Genomic DNA, 17,099 nt, shown 5'->3' with positions numbered 1-17,099 from the left:
TTCGTTAAATGATAATGATAATGTAAAGTAAACAATTGGTTTATGGTACGGAATGTTCACACCTGAGCATGGGACTGTTCTTCCTTCTCAGCTAATATACGGTTTCTCAAGATCAGACGGCCACTCAGCACATCGCTAACCTCGTTTATCTCCTCCCAGTGCACGTTCAAGGACTTTCTCAGCTTGACGTCGGCTTCGTGCTCCCAAAGCTCTTCAATGGATGTGAACTTGAGCTCGGATCCCTTCACACCGATGACAGCAGCGGACGGCGTGTTGTCACCAACAGTGGAGACCTTACGTCCATCCACGTACTTAAATCTGAGGTACTTGTCAGATCCTTCCAAGTCAACACTGTTGATACGCTCGTTCCACTCTTCGATGAATTTACAACACTTGATGGCGAATCTTGAGGCGTTGACTCTGTCTTGAGAAGATGGTGCACCACCTTGTTGGACGTGACCAGGAACTGCGGTTCTGGTTTCGAACTTCTTGGATGATTCACCAATGATATCGGCAATCAAGCTGGTTGTGAAGATATCTGAAGCTGTTTCGTTACGAATCAACAGCTTACCAGTACGGTTCAGGCCTTGATCAACGGTGAAGTTCTCCTTCAAAAGTGAAATGTCCTCTTGGATGGTTCTCAACGTGATCTTCTTCTCTGGCAAGTACACTGCAACAGCACCTGTAACCAGTCCAATGTAGGATGCAATGTAACCAGAATGACCACCTTGGACTTCCACAACAAACACACGTCTTCTAGACGAAGACGCAGATTGCTTCACGGCATCACAGTATCCAACCAAAGAGTTCAGACAGGTATCACAACCAAGTGAATATTCAGTACCTGGAACGTTGTTTGAAACGGTAGCTGGAATCAGGGTCATAGGGATGTTAAAGACTGGGAATTCCTTTCTGGCTTCGGACAATTCGTGCAAGGAAGTGAAACCTTCAAAGCCACCAATGATGATCAACCCATCAAAGTGATACTTCTGGAAGTAGAATGCAACGGCACCAATATCCATAGATGGTAAAGTACGGTTCGTACCGATATCGGATGCACCAGTGTTGTGCCAGTGAGCAACATCTCCCCAGCTCAGCTTTTCAACAGAGCCATGGCGAATCAATCCACTGAAACCGTTTTGAATGGCATATGGTGTGTGTCCACGAGATAAACAGTACAGAGTGGCAGCCCTTGTCGCAGCATTCAAACCCGCAGAAGATGCACCAACATGGACAATAGCAATGTTCAAACGCTTGTCCTCAGGTAGGATTTGCTTACCATCATCACCCTGGGACAAAGACAAGAAGTTTGAATATGACTCCAAAAAGTCGTTTGAACGAAGATTGATAGCGGTGTCGAAATCTCTAGCTTCAATGGCAGAAGCAACTTTCTTTGTTTGTTTAACTGCCTCAACCAAGGGAGTACGGATGATCTTGTTCTCCAAGATACCGATGAGAGGAGATGGGTCTGAAGGCGTAAGATCCAACACAGCCTTCACTGCTTCGACACCTTGCATCGTTGCGAGCAATCTATCATATGCAACGGCCGTACCACCACGCTGGACGTGTCCCAAAGTGGTGATTCTGGTGTCAAGTCCCAGATCGACAAGAACGTCTTTAACGTCTTCTGGCGTGACTGGATTCAGCTCTGAGTCCAACGCACCTTCAGCGACAATGACTGTAGTGGTACGTCTTCCTTTCGCTCTATGACGAGCACAAACTTCCTTCAGCTCCTCTCTCCAGGTCTTTGAGTCTGCAGCTCTTTCAGGAACAAAGATATAATCAGCACCGGTGGTGATACCAGCGTTCAAAGCCAACCAACCGCAGTGTCTACCCATAACCTCCACGACGAAAGCACGGGAATGGGAAGTGGCAGTGGCATCGATGTAATCCACCATTTCGGTGATACGTTCCAAAGAAGACGCAGCACCGATGGTCGTGTCGGTTCCCGACATGTCGTTGTCAATTGAACCCACCAGTCCAACAATGGTTAAATGTCTGTGCAAGTCAGCCTTTTCCTTCGTGATCTGTTTGGTTTCAACCAGCTCATCCAACAGAGATGGCCATTCAGCTCTGAACAAGTCCGCACCTGTTAATGAACCATCACCACCGCACACGATGAGAGAATCGATACCATTGTCAATCATGTTCTTTGCACCGGCAACACGACCCCATCTTTCACGGAATTCCGCACAACGAGCAGTACCGATCAGCGTACCACCGAGAGCCAGCCAGCCACGAACGTCGTCCCACTCCATCTTCTTCAACAGATCACCACCTTTCACCAAGCCGGTGTAGCCCTCATAAACTGCAAACACGTCGCAACCGTAAAAGATACCAGCACGCACCACAGCACGCACCACGGCGTTCATACCCTGGGAATCACCACCGGACGTCATCACGGCGATCTTCTTCTTCTTCTTCTGCGTTGGAGCCGCCAGGTCCTCGATATCAACGCTCTTAGGCAGAGGCTGCTCATGGAAGTAATCTCCCGTGATCGTACCGGTAAGCGGGTTCGGGAACGTCACAAAGGTCAGGCTATTGCCCAGGGGATCGTGGGAGACTACCTGACCATCCTCAATCGCAGCTCCCAGCACACTGGACACCTTCTCCAAATTTGTTGTGAAGAACCCCAGGTGCACCGACGCGCCGTCACCTGTTGCAACGACAACGTCAGCAGTTGTCAGCCTGATCTTCACGACAACACCCTCACTCTGAATGCTGTTGCTCTCTTGCAAGGGCACCCTGTTCACACCTTGGAACTGGCCCAGCTTGAAGGACTCCAGCCATGTCTCCTTCAGCGAGTCGTGCGCAACACCTTTCGACGAACTCAGCTGCGAAATGTTTCTGTCAAAGCTTCTGATAAGCGTGAACCCTAGCTTGCGGTAGTACTGTACCGTCTCTGTGTACTTGCTGCTGTCTCCAGTAGCAAGCGACGTGTAGGCAACTCCTGTGACTGTCATTGTGCCAATGTAATCTACTTGTATGCCTTTCTTTCTTCAATTGATTGTACAACACCCTGGAAAAGGCCTGGGAAACGCTTCAGGGGAAAACAGGTTAGCTGCTCAAGGCCAAAATTTATATTCCATGATGCCATCGAGCCATCCCATTCCCTCCCCTGGTGCGCAGCAGCGGGAAAAATGTACCGCTGCATCACACGGTGTCAACAACATCCCGACACCACATGTGTTGAGCCACTTTACTGCGAGCTGTGCTACGGTCTACAGAGAAGTACATGTTATTGGGCATGGGCGGTAAGCATTAGTTTGAGGGTATACGCGGTCAGTGGGTTTGGAACACGAGACTGACACCTTCGTCACCTGCGGTGATGAGCTTGTTGGCGTGGTCGACGACGGCAAAGTCGAGGATGCCCATGTTGTGTCCGACGCCGACAAACAGCTCCTCCCCTGTACGGGCGTCCCACTTGTAGATCTTGCCATTCATGGAGGAGCCGACGAGGAACGGGGTGTGTGGTATGAAGTACACCTTGGTGATGGCGTCGTCGAGCTGGATGCTGTGTCTTTCTCTCCACGTCTTTGTGTCGAAGAGGATGAGCGAGCCGGACACCAGTCCGATGGCCATGAGAGGCAGGGTGTCGCTCCAGGTGATGGACTCGACGGACCCGTCCAGCTCGTCCTGGTCTTCCTTGAGTTCGATGACTCTGAAAGCACTGAGGAGCGTGCCGCTGGCGACGTTTACAACGGCGAGCGTGCCTTCGTTGGAGCCAACAGCAAGGATGTGTGAACGGGGTTGTAGAGATGCCGTGATCCAGGGTAATTTCTGTCCCTTGAAGTCGGTTTCGCTCAGCTTGAAGTAAGGAGTGGACGTGTATGCGTTCCAACCGACTATGGATCCATCTGTTGAAGCGGTGACAAGCGTCAGGGAGTCGAGGTCATCGGTGTTGACAAACACACCAGCAGTACACTCTGCTTGATGCGAGAACCCACTCATGATTTGCTCCAAAGTTGGGGTCAATTGATAGACCCAGACGGATCCATCTGCAGCACCAAATGCAAATATAGGCTGCGATGGATGCACTGTGATCCAAACAACCTCTTCAACCTCGTCCAGCTCGCCATACAGCTTCCAAACTTGACCACCCTTTGTGGACTGATGGATGAGAATCTTCCCCGCCATATCACCCGTGATAAGGAATTCTCCATCACCTGTGAATCCACCAGTGATGACAGACTCCTTGTGGCCTTTAATCTGCTGTGCAAACTTTGGCGGCTGTGAATGAGAAGTCCACATGTAAACAGTGTTATCACCACCACCTGTAGCAACAAGCGGCAATTTTGGGTGTGTTAAAACAGTGAAAACAGAGTCCTCGTGCTTGTCAAAGTACGTCCATGAGTTATTAGCCATATCAATCTCGATCTTGTCCTCATCATCCCCATCTTCTTCCATTGGCTCGGCCTGTTGATCTCCAAGTTGTTCCTCATCATCATCACTGATTGGTTCAGGCTCAGCAGTCTCTTCCAGAACCTCTTGTACCTCGTTCACTTGAACGAACTCTTGCTCTTGATCTTCTGGTACTTCAGCCATCTTGAAACACGTGTTCAAATGATGCAAAAGGCCTGCCAATGTAGTAGTTGGCCAGTTATGAAAGCTTTACAGCCTCTTTAGAACCACACGTAGAAAGCAACAAGGTAGGGAAAATTTTTTAAAATCCGAGGGCGATGAGATGTGGCTCCAAATTCCGAGGCCGCCGTAGCGCCAGGAGAAAAAAACATCCCTACACCACCTCGGCAATCGGGATCGCCTACCCGTCGCTCTGCGCCTACAAACGACCGACCCTTAGTTAATACTCTCACGATAAGGAGAGTGGTTCCAAAGCCATTGATCCCCAGTTAAAATAGGCGAGTGGAACTTCTTCGGTTCGTCACAATCGCTACAAACACACTGTACTCCATCAAAATGGTGGCCTCACTATCGATAAGGGGAGCTGATTTCATCGATGAGCAAGGAAGAACAGTGCAACTGAAGGGTATTAATGTGGATGGAGGGAGCAAGTATCCCAAATCACCCAATATGACGTCTCACATCCCAGCGGATGGCCCTGATGCGCTGTTCTTCGAAGGAGATTCGGTCTCCTTTGTCGGAAGACCGTTCCCACTAGAGGATGCGCTAGGACATCTACGCAGGATCAAGAGACTTGGTTATAACGTTATCCGTTATCTGTTTACGTGGGAAGCTCTGGAGCATGAAGGTCCGGGAAAGTACGACGACGAATTCGTAGACTACACCATCCAGCTCTTGAAGATCATAGCCCAGGAAGGAGGACTATACGTGTATTTGGATCCTCATCAAGATGTTTGGAACAGATTCTGTGGGGGCGATGGTGCTCCAATGTGGACTCTATACGCTGCAGGATTAGACCCCAAGTGCTTTGAGAAGACAGAGGCCGCTGTGGTGCAGAACTTCTTCCCTCATGATCCTGATGCTTATCCAAAGATGCTGTGGACTACAAACTACCACAGGCTGGCCACATCGACAATGTTCACGCTTTTCTTTGCAGGACGGACGTTTGCACCGAGATGTGTGCTGAATGGTGTCAATATTCAGGATTACCTCCAGTCACACTTCATCAACGCCGTCTCATATCTGCTTACACAGATCAGAAAACAGGCACCAGAGGTTCTGGAAACCACTCTCATCGGTGTTGAGACGATGAATGAACCCAATGCTGGCTTCATGGGGATCACAGATATCAATGAACTCCCAGAATCACAGAATTTGAAGATCAGTACTACGCCGACTGTAATGCAGATGCTCAAGCTGGGCATGGGCATACCTACCGAAGTTGATGAGTATAAGATATCTGTGTTCGGGCCAAAGAAGACAGGGTCCCGGTTCATCGATCCAGAGGGGGTAACTGCTTGGTTACAGCCTTCTGAATCTCGTGATTCCCACTACGGGTTTGAAAGGGATCCGAGTTGGATATTGGGCAAGTGTATTTGGGAATGGCATGGTGTTTGGGACTCCAACGAAGAGAAGCCTCTTATTAACGACTACTTTGCCATACACCCATTGTCGGGTGCTACTGTGGATGAGGAGTATTTCATTAACAACTTCTTTGTTGATCACTTTGCCCAATACAGAGAGGCTGTGAGAGCTGTTATGCCAAATGCCTTCATATTTCTGGAGCCACCTGTGTTGCAACTACCTCCAAGGCTCATTGGCACTGATCTAATAGACGACAAGACAGTGTACTGTCCTCATTACTACGATGGAATGTCGCTCATGTTCAAGTCATGGAACACCAAGTATAACGTCGATACCCACGGCATCATGAGAAAGAAATACTCTAACCCTGTCTTTGGAATCGTTTTTGGTGAGAAGAACATAAGAAACAGTTTCAGGAAACAATTGGCAACCATGAAGGAAGAAGGTGAAGAGTACCTGGGAACGATCCCTGTTCTTTTCTCAGAAATTGGAATGCCTTTTGACATGGATAACAAGCGTGCATACGACGATGACGATTTTTCTTCACAGACTTCAGCATTGGATGCTCTGGGCTATGCACTCGAAGGCTCTAACCTCTCTCATACCTGGTGGTGTTATGCCTCTGAGAATTGTCATAAATGGGGTGATCGTTTCAACTGTGAGGATTTCTCCTTTTGGTCTATCGATGATGACCTGGATGACTCAACTCTCCCTGGATCAAGAGGGTGGGACTCTGCCTTGACCAAGCGACAATACTCTCAGAAGTCAATTGGACTAGACAGCAGTGATACGGAGACTGTCATAGAATCGTCTAGCACGTCGAACAGACAGAGATGCAAGACTGACACACCTTCGAGGACAACAGATGATAAGGCTCATCTGGGTCTTCGTGCAATAGACTCAATCATTAGACCTTACCCATTGGGGATAAACGGTGATTTCATTGAAGCAGTATTCGATTTGAAGAACTTGACATATCGCATCAAGCTGGCTGGTAGCGAAGACATGTCGGTGCCAACAAAGATATTCTTCCCGGACTGGCATTTCGGTGTAGACTCATCTGTTGAAATCAGTTCAGGATCATACGAATTTTCCGATGACGGGCTTGTCCTCGAGTGGCTTCATGAGCCGGGTGAACAGACCCTGGTTGTGAAGGCATTTGGATCACAACAGCAGCAGCAGCCGACTAACTTCTTCACATCATTCTTCTCATCTATATGTTCCTGAGGCGTGCGAAATAACATGACATTGGTTAAATTTTCTACAATTTTGTCTGTTTTCTGGTTTATAGTAATAGTACACACAGTTTAAAACTCAAGATCTGGTTCTTGCTCATCACGTTCACGCTTACCAGTAACTTCTGAAGCCAATAACCTTTTAACAAATGCTGTGAAAAGATCAGTGTAAGGCTTAAGACTTGTCTTGTCCCAATTAGCAACCTTCTTGTCGTCACCACGGTGTTCCTCATCATACTTCAAAAGCTCACCTTGTATCTGACGAAGATTTGGAGATGTCATTGGATTAAATTCTTTATTGGCATCAAATGGAACACATACGTTACCTGTTCCAGGGTGGATACAGAACGGCGACTTTAGCAAGTGGATCATCTGACGGGAGACTTCAACATCCAAACGTGGGTATACAACTTCCAAAATGATATCTTCTTCAGCCTCGATAACCATTTTTTTGTCATTGGCCTTAGGGAGACGTTGTGCCATTGACGAGATGTCTTGGAACTTGTCAAGACTCGATCTGTGTGGCTTTGTTGTCCACTCCTTCTTCAAAGCATCAGTGATTGAGCTGTTTGGGATCTTTGAGAGAAGATCTTGAATTGCCACTTCGTCGTCACGCCATGGATCCTGTTCCTGGATGATTGTTAGGAAATCAGGCTTCAAAATGTCCAAGGAACGTTGAATATGTGGATGCAAAGGACGACGCAAGTTCAATCTCTTCGTGCCTTTGTTTTTCAAAATATCTAGGTATTCCACGATAGCTCTTCTTTTCGATTCGTCTAATGATCTGGCTCTCTTGTCACTGACCCAGCAATGAGCACCACGTCTTCCGGAGAAGACCCAGATCATGTGCTCGAAGCCAAAGTCCTCTCTCAAGGCAACATCCAACACCTTTGTAGCAGCAGTAATAAACTTCCAGCATTTGGTACAGATCTGAGTCTTGGAGCAACATGTACGGATTTCATCATAATCGGTCAAGTCGATATCGAAAACCAGCTCCTTTTCCAAAGGCTTCATTGCACTCTTTGGCAATGTCTTTCTTTCACTTGGATTGACTGCATAAACGGCACCAACTTCAAATCTGGTAGGATTCACCCTGACAACAGAAGACTTGAAATCTTCCGGACTTTCAAAAGAGTTATAACGTTGATAGGCACCAGACCTGTGTTCATACGCAAATTCCCTCATTGTAAAATCCTTTTGGGGTTTTGGGGAGTGATTCAACCACTGGAAGACGTACCTGAAGGGTAGTAGTCTTTCGTAATAGAATGCCATATCATCTGCAGAGATCTTCTTGTTGCTGGAGTCTAGGGAGTCAGAAGCAGGACCCAAAGAGTCTGATGGAATCTGTTTCAAAGGCGATGAAGGCGGCCTGTTTCTCGATGATACGTTTGGGTTAACAGGCGAAGAGGCCATCGACGACGATTCAAGGTTATCCGTCGTCATTTCAGAAGCAATGGTTGGCATTTTTCTATGTGTGCAATGATCGTGTCAAATCACCTTCTCTGGACTTAGAAACAAGAGCTTTCACTCCCACAAGGACCGTAGAACCAACAAAAACACGAAGAATCGTTAGAAACAGAAAGCGACGCGACGCGTCGCGTACGTTTAGACTTTCAGAGCACTCAAGATAAACATCCAGACACCCAAACATCCATACACCCAAACACCCAGACATCGCATTCACCGCGAAGGCTTCCCTGGAGGCAAAAGTCGAAGACAGCGAAGAAGCTTGCAACAAATGTCAAAACAACAATAGTAAAGGAGGATCTGATTGTGTTAAAGAGCACTACAATTGGCCAATTACAGGGTTCCGTTACGAGGTTTTAACAAGCACAAGTTTTAAATATTACGAAACATGGATATTGTTCTTGGGATTAAAGTGAAAGATGCCGTCATCATTGCCACCTCCAAGGCCGCCACTAGAGGTATCTCGATCATTGGTGAGAAGGACGACAAGACTAGAAAATTGAGCGATCACTCTCTCATTGCTTTTACAGGTGAAGCTGGTGACACGGGTATGTTGGTTGTTCCTCTCCATAGGATGAACCTTTTCCTATTTGGAATGTTAGGGCTGTTTACTAACGCATTGTTTACTCTAGTTCAATTTGCTGAATATATCCAAGCAAATGTACAACTCTATGGAATTAGGGAGAACTTTGAACTTAGCCCAAAGGCAGTGGCAAGCTTCACAAGAAACGAGCTTGCAAAATCACTCAGATCAAGAGTAAGTGGACTAGTTGCCAATCAGCTTTATTCTTTATGATGGAGGTATATGTTCTGAACTAACACTGCAAACTAGAAACCATACCAGGTGAATGTGCTCATTGCCGGTTACGATGAGAAGACACAAGAACCATCACTGAACTGGATAGATTATTTGGGAACCAATGTTGAACTTCCTTATGCTGCCCATGGATACGCAGCATTCTACACATTTTCATTGCTTGATCATCACTATAGACCTGATTTTACAACAGAACAAGGGTTACACTTGTTAAAGCTGTGTATCGAAGAATTGCAAAAGAGATTACCAATCGATTTCAAGGGAGTATTTGTCAAGATTGTGAATAAGGATGGAGTGAAGGAAGTGGAGATTTAAAGTGTACCTCATACCTTTCTCTCCTACTGTAATAAACAAAGAAATCTGTGGATGAATGTATGAGTACAGAGACGAAGAGAATTGTACGAAAAAAAATGTAGCCAAGAAGAAAAGAAGACCACGTCATAGTTCATCCAAGGTGGAGATCATCACACGCACCGACTCTCCAGAAGTACTCCGCGTGGTCTTTTGCATGTAGCACCTGTCTCCAGTTGAAAGAAAACAAGTCGCTAAAATGGAAGTCAATGCTATGTGTTTGTTCGTGTGCTAGTCCATTATAAAGAACCGAACTCAATGGCTGTGGGAGGCCTTCTTTGTTGATGACAAACTCCAATCCAACAGGTATGAACTTGTTTCCTGGAGGCAACAATGGTACGTAATCACCTACGTGGATTAGCCTGAAACACCCTTCATCTATGGACCCATCGTCAGCTTCTAAAGCCTTGTAAACGTCCTTCGATCGGAAAACCTCATCCATATATCGTGCTAATTCCATATTTGCAACTTTTGGTGACCCATAAGATATAATCAAAGGATGGTATCCCAAGAGGGCAAGCTCAAGACCTGTGAGTAGGGCGAGAGACCCGCCCAGCGAATGCCCTACAACCACCAACTTGTAACCAGGGAATGCATCCAGTAGCTTATGTACCGAGGGGAAAATGTCATCGTGTACCTCCTTGTACCTTCTATAGAAGCCTTTGTGAACCTTACAATTGACACACGAATCACCAAAGCTTTCCCTTGCCTTTTCATCCAATGGCTCATAATCCACAGTCATTATATCAATATCAGTGAGGTAGTCTCTTGTGTTGACGGTACCTCGAAAGGCCAATATGATTGAGCCATTGCCACTGTGGTCCACTGCAAAGAAGCCCTCTGCGTGTGTTAGTGGCGGCAACTCTTCGCTTTCTTCATTGGTTAGATTCCGTATGGAGTAAAGGTACTTGGCAATGTGAAGCTCGATACCGTCAACATCACACCCATAGTACTCCTCATCTGAATACCCACTCTGCTGGAACTGCTGTTCTGGCCTCAATGTAACAGGCTGTGCAAGGTCATTATCTCTGCTCATTCTGGAAGCGCAGTAGCTGGCCTTACACACATACGCATACCTTGTGAAGGTGTCGTAGACAGATGTACTAAGCTCTAAGCTGGCGTTTGTCACGCATAATACCGCTGTACACCAGAAGTTCACCATCAAAATCAGCTGTATTCGGAGATTTGAGACCATGGCTCAGTTCATGAAAACCTGCTTAACTACGGTATGTGAATAGTAAACTGATGTGATCCATATCAACAGCTTCTAATGGAGTTTTGTTTGACTGTGGTTATGACGCTTCGAGACGTAAACAGTACGAGTTAAGGTTTGACACAAAACCCGGAAAAGGAAATATTCGTGATCGCAGTAATCCTTACAGGTGCTCATAACCATTGAAGTTGTGCATGCGGCGACGGAGGGTTGTTACCACAACAACCGCATGGTGAGACACATCTCCCCATATATATATAGAACGCAGTAGTGCTTTTCCATGAAATTCTTCATAGTTCTTCTTCCCTTTCCATAACATCGTGTTATACTTTGAACAGTTTCTGCTGATCACGAGAAAGATTGATCGATTCCAAAGAGTAAAGACATGACGGTGAGAAGTGCAACACACGCTGGTTCCTGGTATTCAGGCAACCCGGCTAGATTAGACAAGCAAATGGATGCGTTTATACAGAGGTCTCCTCATGGTTCCGTTGATGGCGCAAGGCTCTTGATTGGACCTCATGCCGGTTATACCTACGCTGGTGAAGTTCTTGCGCAGACGTACAGTGCTTGGGATACGTCAAAGGTGTAAGTGTCTTTCCTTCACTCCGTGGTTCTAGTCCCTACAAATGAAGCTTACTAACAGCTGCTTACAGTAAGCGGGTATTTATCCTGGGTCCTTCACACCACGTTTATTTCAAAAACGTTGCGTACATGAGCTCATGTGACGAGTACGAGACGCCATTGGGGAACTTACCTGTAGACACCGAACTGATTGATACACTGTGTAAGAGTCATAAGGTGTTTAAGAAGATGAGGTTGGACGTTGACGAGGATGAGCACAGTTTCGAGATGCACTCTCCATTTATATACAAGCAAACTCAACACTTACCACAAGGTGTTCCAAAGATAATTCCAATTATGATTTCACATGGCGACTCGACATTTAACGATCAAGTGGCGCAGGCTTTGGCACCTTACCTCAAGGATGAGGAGAATACGTTTGCCATTAGCAGCGACTTTTGCCATTGGGGAAGACGGTTCGGGTACACCGTGTACACGCCTGATGAGTCACTTAAAGGGTTGAAGACTATCAGTCACACTCCACAGGGGGAACAGGCAGGAGAGCTTTTGATCTACCAGTCTATTGAATTTTTGGATAAATTGGGCATGAAAGTTGCATCCACTGGGTCATCAGAGAATTGGGATGAGTATATTGACACCACAGGAAACACCATTTGTGGACAGCATCCGATCTCTCTGCTGCTTAAGACTGTTGAGTTGGTTCGTGAGAAGTACGATAAGCCTCAAGATTGGGGGTTGTTTAACTGGATAGGATATGCGCAAAGTAGCCAAGTCACCACATACAACGACTCCAGTGTTAGTTATGCAAGTGGGTACGCAGTTACGGTGTGAAATAAATGATATCTGGATCTGAATAATTTACCATGAGATTCGTTAAATTAATGAGAGGGGGCCTTAGACTCCCATACAACAGCACATCACCTCACTATCCTGCCTACTGGCGTTTTATAATTCTGTGAATTTGCCTTCTTAGATTCCCTTTTTCTCATAAGTATCGGTGTCGTTAGCTCCGGTATAGGACTCTTCATATGTGAACTTCCAACTCCGAAGTCGTGTTCTCCAACTTTCTCCATGGTGTGAGGAATCGTAAAAGCTGTTGAGGTCGAAGCGGACAGATCTCTATTCATCTCTAGACTTTTCAACAAAGTATCATCTTTCATCCCATCCCACCACTGTTTGTCATCACTTAGAAACATATCGGCATGTGTATCCTTCCATTTGGGGTCCTTTGGCTTCTTGTTCTTTGTAGAACCAAAGGATAAGGATGATATTGACTGTAAGAACGAACTGAAATCCTGATTCACCGGGAGAGTATCAATATCTTCATCCTCAAGCTCATCACGATACCACTGCTCCATATGGAGAACATGATGTGATCTTCTCATATGCGTGTAGTTAAACGAACTATCTGACATAGTCGCTATCCTAATACTGTCATATGTTGTTGCTTAGTGGTTTCTTTGTGTGGGTGACGAACTGCTGTTAACGCTCACAGTGAATTTATGCAGATCCGAGGGGTAAACAAAACCGGATTTATACGTTAGCTTTATATACAATGTCGTACAAGCGAGTGCAACCACATCAACCAGCTGATGGCCAAATTCCCTTGAATGGGTATATGTGCATTTGTATATGAGTTGTATCAGCTGTATAATCAATCTCTTACGATGAAATGGCCATTTCACTAAAGTCCTTGTCCAAAGTTTCACTGAAAGCGTTGGCTTTTTCGTTATTACCTTCATCCGATTCTTCAATACTTTCTTTTGAGCTTGATTCATTAGATATGGATTCCACCGACTCTTCTCTCACAATGTCATAGTCAATGTTTATTCTCACCATTTTCACAACGTTTGAGATAAACATTTCTCTGCAAATGGTAGACAGCTTTAGAGCCACTTGTTGAAGTTTTTCCTCTTTATCATCAGAACTTCTCATGAATGCTTCAGGAACAACGAGGTATTTTGTCTTGTTAACAGCTTGGATGCTGTAGAGCATATCAGATTCGCCAAACAATGGTCTAACAACATCGTCAACCATGTCTCTCGTAGTACCTTCAATACAGTCCTGGATCAAGATCGCATTGAGATTCTTTTTCGTGGATTCAACCTTCAACGGGATCTTTGTCGTTGCCCTCTTATGAGCTTGGAACCTTCTTATACCTTGTGCCAAGGACATCTCTGGTGACGCTGAATTTGGTTTCTTGGAGACAAAGACGCTTCTCTTAGGTTCAGGGTCTTGTGATTCAGAAAATAGCCCAAAACATTCGGCCAGCTCATGCACAAATGCCCTTTGTTCACGCCTCATAGGTTTGAAAGACATCGAGCGACGTTCATTAGACATGAACTCTCTCATTATACCCTCCACTTGTAAACACCATTTCTCTTGAACACTTGCAATCTTCAGAACTTCATCAGAATACGGCACATTGGCCATATCAGATTCTGCAGAGTTACTTGTAATGTTGAATGCACTTTTCAGTCGTTCATCTCTTTCTTTCAACACACATGAGACATCACAGCTTATAGGCGTACCTGCAACAGACTCCTTATCCACTGATGCCCCACATGGAACCGTTTTAGTCATTCTCCCACATCTACACTTGACTTGAGTTGGTTCAGCGCAGACATCTTCCAACTTACACGGCTCTGGGTAATGGCATGGTGTCCTGTCAACATGAGAACAGTATTTCTTCTTTCTACCACAGAAGGACTTACAGACACATGGTCCCTTGTGGCATAGCATGAGACAGGTGTGTCCGCAAGGTAACTTGTGATCACACTTGTTACCACAGAATACATCCTTTTGGTGGCACATTGCGCTTCTCTTTATCTTCCTGGAACAGTTGCACTCCTTCATGACTGTATACGTACATTTTGGACACTCCACAGAGTCCGGATGACAGTTATGAGGCATTGGTGGATGACCACACGGAGTTGGCCTAATGCATGGATGGTCACATGGTGGTAAAGTAGTACCACACCGCACTGGTGCCATCACCACTGTTTTACCACAGTTACAAACAAGATCATCGTTTGTAGATTCCAAGCATGGACGACAAGGTCCTGCATGGCATGTATCGTGGCATACGTGGTCAGGATTTCCACAAGACAGTTTCTTGTTGCAAGTTCTTAAACAGATATGACCTGCTTCGACGTTGAAAGCCGAGTTTGCATTTCTCGATGTGACTTGATTATTCCGTAGACTTTTCTTTCTTTGCCTTTCCCTTGCCAATCCTGAAGATTCATCTGGACAACAAATCTTTTCACATCTATGACGACGGCACGATAACAGGACAGTGCATTGTCTTGTGCAAGTTGCCTCGAATCCCTGAGAAATAAATTTACAGGGAACATTAAATGAGTTGAACCCACAACGACACTTTTGCTTGAGGATTTCTAAACACGGTGAGCATTCGCCGTCATGGCATTTCCATTTACAACGGTGACCACACGGTAAAGTCTTGTTGCACAATTTATCACAGGTTGGAATTGGATCTGTACAGCACTGTCTATTCACACCATTGTTCAACTCCAAGATTGAAGTTTGACCACATGGACAAGTCTTCAAGATATCAGGGCTTTGAGGACAATGTAGCTTTCTTTTTGGAACTGGCTGACATGCTATTGATGTTGAATGAAGACCACAATCATAGGTCACATCTTTAGTCAGTTTACATTGGAAGTCACCGACCCAATTGTCCTCTCTCCTCTCTCCGAAACTCAACTTGGGCATCCTCAAGTGGCACTTCAACATATCTGTTGATTGGCCGCAGTAGCATCTCGATGAAACAAAAGTTTCACATTTACCACACAACCCGGCATGGCATTTCTTACCACATTTATGCAATTCACAGGGCAAGAACTCCTGGCATATCTCGTCACACTGCCATCCTTCGATATACGGCGTAATGACACACGGCCATTGGTTTTCATGTTTACCACATTTACATTTCAACAATGGGCCCAGCGCATTACATTGTGCATGAGGTCCCGGATGGCAAGCCAACGGACACTTATGAGGACAGCCAGGCAACTGCGCACCACAAGTTTGACCACAACTACCCGGATGCAGTTGATTTGGCTGTGGATTTATAGTCTTTGAACACCAGCATTTGTCTTGGAATTTGGTTCTAGCATGCGTTGAATGACAAGCAGGGCATTTCCAATTACCCTCCTCATCGGTCGAAGAGCCCTTTGTTGACCAGCTCGAGATGCAAGAGATGTGATATACCCTATAACAGTCGCCGCATGACCAGAACTCCTCCGTGTAGTCTATCTCACCAGTACACACCAAGCACACGTATGTCTCCTCTCTTATCTCCTTTTCGATAGTTGTTCTGAGATCAGAGTCTTCAACTTCCAGTTCTTCGGCATCATCAGAGGAATAGTCCGAATCTAACTCCGGGATCACTGCTTCCTCCTTTATATCTTTATCCGAGGCCATCACCAGTTTTGCCTAATGCTTCCCGTTCGCTCGATCTCCTTCTTCGTTCTATCTAAACCTCTCAGTACACCCACAGTACCGCTCCAACGGAGACTCAACAAACGTTGTATAGGGTCATCAGCTCTTACATAAACTGTACGAACACTACTCGCCTAATAAATTTTCACTCCATGGAGCGTGCACATCCGTACACCACAAATGAGGAAAGTGATCCTGGTATGGGGCACATTGTATTGTTTTCCCGCGAATTGGTTTTTGGTGAAAAACGAACGCCAGAAAGTTTTCTCCTCCTTCAAGGTACTAATAGCTCTAAAAGTCCATACAATCACAACATAATGAGATCCACCTTGGTTAGAAGACTGGCTGATCCTTGGGCCAAGAGGTGAGTACTCATATGGTCGCAGATATCACCCGCCATTGGTTGTCTTTCTACTTTTTTTACTCCATGCTCTGCTCCACTCCGCCTGGCCCCCTTTGTCACATATAGCAAGGGGGAGGCCCCATAATCGTCAAAGAACTCATCCGAGAAGAAGAATCTCGAGATGCATGGTATCCGAAGACACTGCATTGTATTGCTGTTCGGAGGAGAGAAAGGAAAGGGCCAGTATAGAGCTCTGTGCTGTGGTCATAGCAATGGTGGCCATAATGGTGGCCATAATGGTGGTGGCTAATGCAGTGCCGCAACATATACTAACCATCTACCGCAGAGAGGCTTGGAGATACGAAGGTCATTTTACAAAGGCTAACATGTACAGAAACCTCTGGCCAGGATTTACATACGGTGTCGGTGCCTTCGTTCTCTACTGTATTGGTGAGAAGGCGCTCGGTGGTAAATCACATAGCGAACATGGTGCAGAACACAGCGAACACTGATAACTTCCTCCTATGAGATTGTATTTATTTCTATTCTCCTATTTATTACTCCATCTCACTCTATTTATTGATATCATATACTATTAAGACCTCTGTGCGTAGGGAGAACACCAGCCAATGGCTCATTGTTAGCCTTCTTAAAACCCTTTGCATTTCCAGACCCATAGTC

The 17,099-nt window shown here is 45.8% G+C and overlaps 10 protein-coding genes across 10 annotated transcripts; 4 read left to right on the top strand and 6 right to left on the bottom strand.

Annotated features, from left to right (window-relative positions):
- Window positions 1–56: 56 nt before the first annotated feature.
- On the bottom strand, window positions 57–2,963 carry PFK1 (6-phosphofructokinase subunit alpha; the record flags this gene model as incomplete). Its single annotated transcript, XM_020212437.1, has 1 exon — window positions 57–2,963. The coding sequence occupies one exon, from the start codon at window positions 2,961–2,963 to the stop codon at window positions 57–59; it is 2,907 nt and encodes a 968-aa protein (XP_020073376.1).
- A 319-nt stretch (window positions 2,964–3,282) lies between these two features.
- SQT1 (Sqt1p) lies at window positions 3,283–4,545 on the bottom strand (the record flags this gene model as incomplete). The annotated part of the gene is made up of 1 exon (XM_020212362.1): window positions 3,283–4,545. One exon carries the CDS (start codon window positions 4,543–4,545, stop codon window positions 3,283–3,285), a length of 1,263 nt encoding a protein of 420 aa, XP_020073375.1.
- Window positions 4,546–4,833: 288 nt separating this feature from the next.
- Window positions 4,834–7,341, top strand: EGH1 (hydrolase). Its single transcript, XM_020214126.1, has one exon. The coding sequence runs from the start codon at window positions 4,918–4,920 to the stop codon at window positions 7,171–7,173; it is 2,256 nt and encodes a 751-aa protein (XP_020073374.1). The 5' UTR covers window positions 4,834–4,917; the 3' UTR covers window positions 7,174–7,341.
- Window positions 7,222–8,721, bottom strand: PRI1 (DNA primase subunit PRI1). Its single transcript, XM_020214125.1, has one exon. It carries the CDS (start codon window positions 8,643–8,645, stop codon window positions 7,254–7,256), a length of 1,392 nt encoding a protein of 463 aa, XP_020073373.1. The 5' UTR covers window positions 8,646–8,721; the 3' UTR covers window positions 7,222–7,253.
- A 223-nt stretch (window positions 8,722–8,944) lies between these two features.
- Window positions 8,945–9,936, top strand: PRE1 (proteasome core particle subunit beta 4). The gene is made up of 3 exons (XM_020213259.1): window positions 8,945–9,196; window positions 9,281–9,405; window positions 9,481–9,936. Exons 1-3 carry the CDS (start codon window positions 9,037–9,039, stop codon window positions 9,778–9,780), a joined length of 585 nt encoding a protein of 194 aa, XP_020073372.1. The 5' UTR covers window positions 8,945–9,036; the 3' UTR covers window positions 9,781–9,936.
- CYBJADRAFT_146288 (lipase family protein) lies at window positions 9,911–10,852 on the bottom strand (the record flags this gene model as incomplete). The annotated part of the gene is made up of 1 exon (XM_020213258.1): window positions 9,911–10,852. One exon carries the CDS (start codon window positions 10,850–10,852, stop codon window positions 9,911–9,913), a length of 942 nt encoding a protein of 313 aa, XP_020073371.1.
- Window positions 10,853–11,386: 534 nt separating this feature from the next.
- MHO1 (Mho1p) lies at window positions 11,387–12,527 on the top strand. Its single transcript, XM_020214124.1, has 2 exons — window positions 11,387–11,617; window positions 11,686–12,527. The coding sequence occupies exons 1-2, from the start codon at window positions 11,415–11,417 to the stop codon at window positions 12,443–12,445; spliced, it is 963 nt and encodes a 320-aa protein (XP_020073370.1). The 5' UTR covers window positions 11,387–11,414; the 3' UTR covers window positions 12,446–12,527.
- Window positions 12,528–12,531: 4 nt separating this feature from the next.
- On the bottom strand, window positions 12,532–13,029 carry CYBJADRAFT_160301 (uncharacterized protein; the record flags this gene model as incomplete). Its single annotated transcript, XM_020213523.1, has 1 exon — window positions 12,532–13,029. The coding sequence occupies one exon, from the start codon at window positions 13,027–13,029 to the stop codon at window positions 12,532–12,534; it is 498 nt and encodes a 165-aa protein (XP_020073369.1).
- Window positions 13,030–13,369: 340 nt separating this feature from the next.
- On the bottom strand, window positions 13,370–15,991 carry FAP1 (Fap1p; the record flags this gene model as incomplete). Its single annotated transcript, XM_020212179.1, has 1 exon — window positions 13,370–15,991. A coding segment is annotated over one exon (2,622 nt), but the record flags the coding sequence as incomplete, so codon positions are not given.
- A 401-nt stretch (window positions 15,992–16,392) lies between these two features.
- CYBJADRAFT_182504 (NADH dehydrogenase [ubiquinone] 1 beta subcomplex subunit 3) lies at window positions 16,393–17,044 on the top strand (the record flags this gene model as incomplete). Its single annotated transcript, XM_020217045.1, has 2 exons — window positions 16,393–16,439; window positions 16,765–17,044. 2 exons carry the CDS (start codon window positions 16,393–16,395, stop codon window positions 16,928–16,930), a joined length of 213 nt encoding a protein of 70 aa, XP_020073367.1. The 3' UTR covers window positions 16,931–17,044.
- Window positions 17,045–17,099: the final 55 nt, after the last annotated feature.

The sequence above is a fragment of the Cyberlindnera jadinii genome, assembly GCF_001661405.1.
Source record: "Cyberlindnera jadinii NRRL Y-1542 unplaced genomic scaffold CYBJAscaffold_1, whole genome shotgun sequence".
Taxonomy (NCBI): Eukaryota; Fungi; Ascomycota; class Saccharomycetes; order Phaffomycetales; family Wickerhamomycetaceae; genus Williopsis; species Williopsis jadinii.
The sequence above is the reverse complement of the archived record's forward strand: the minus strand, read 5'-3'. Positions and strand labels throughout refer to the sequence as shown.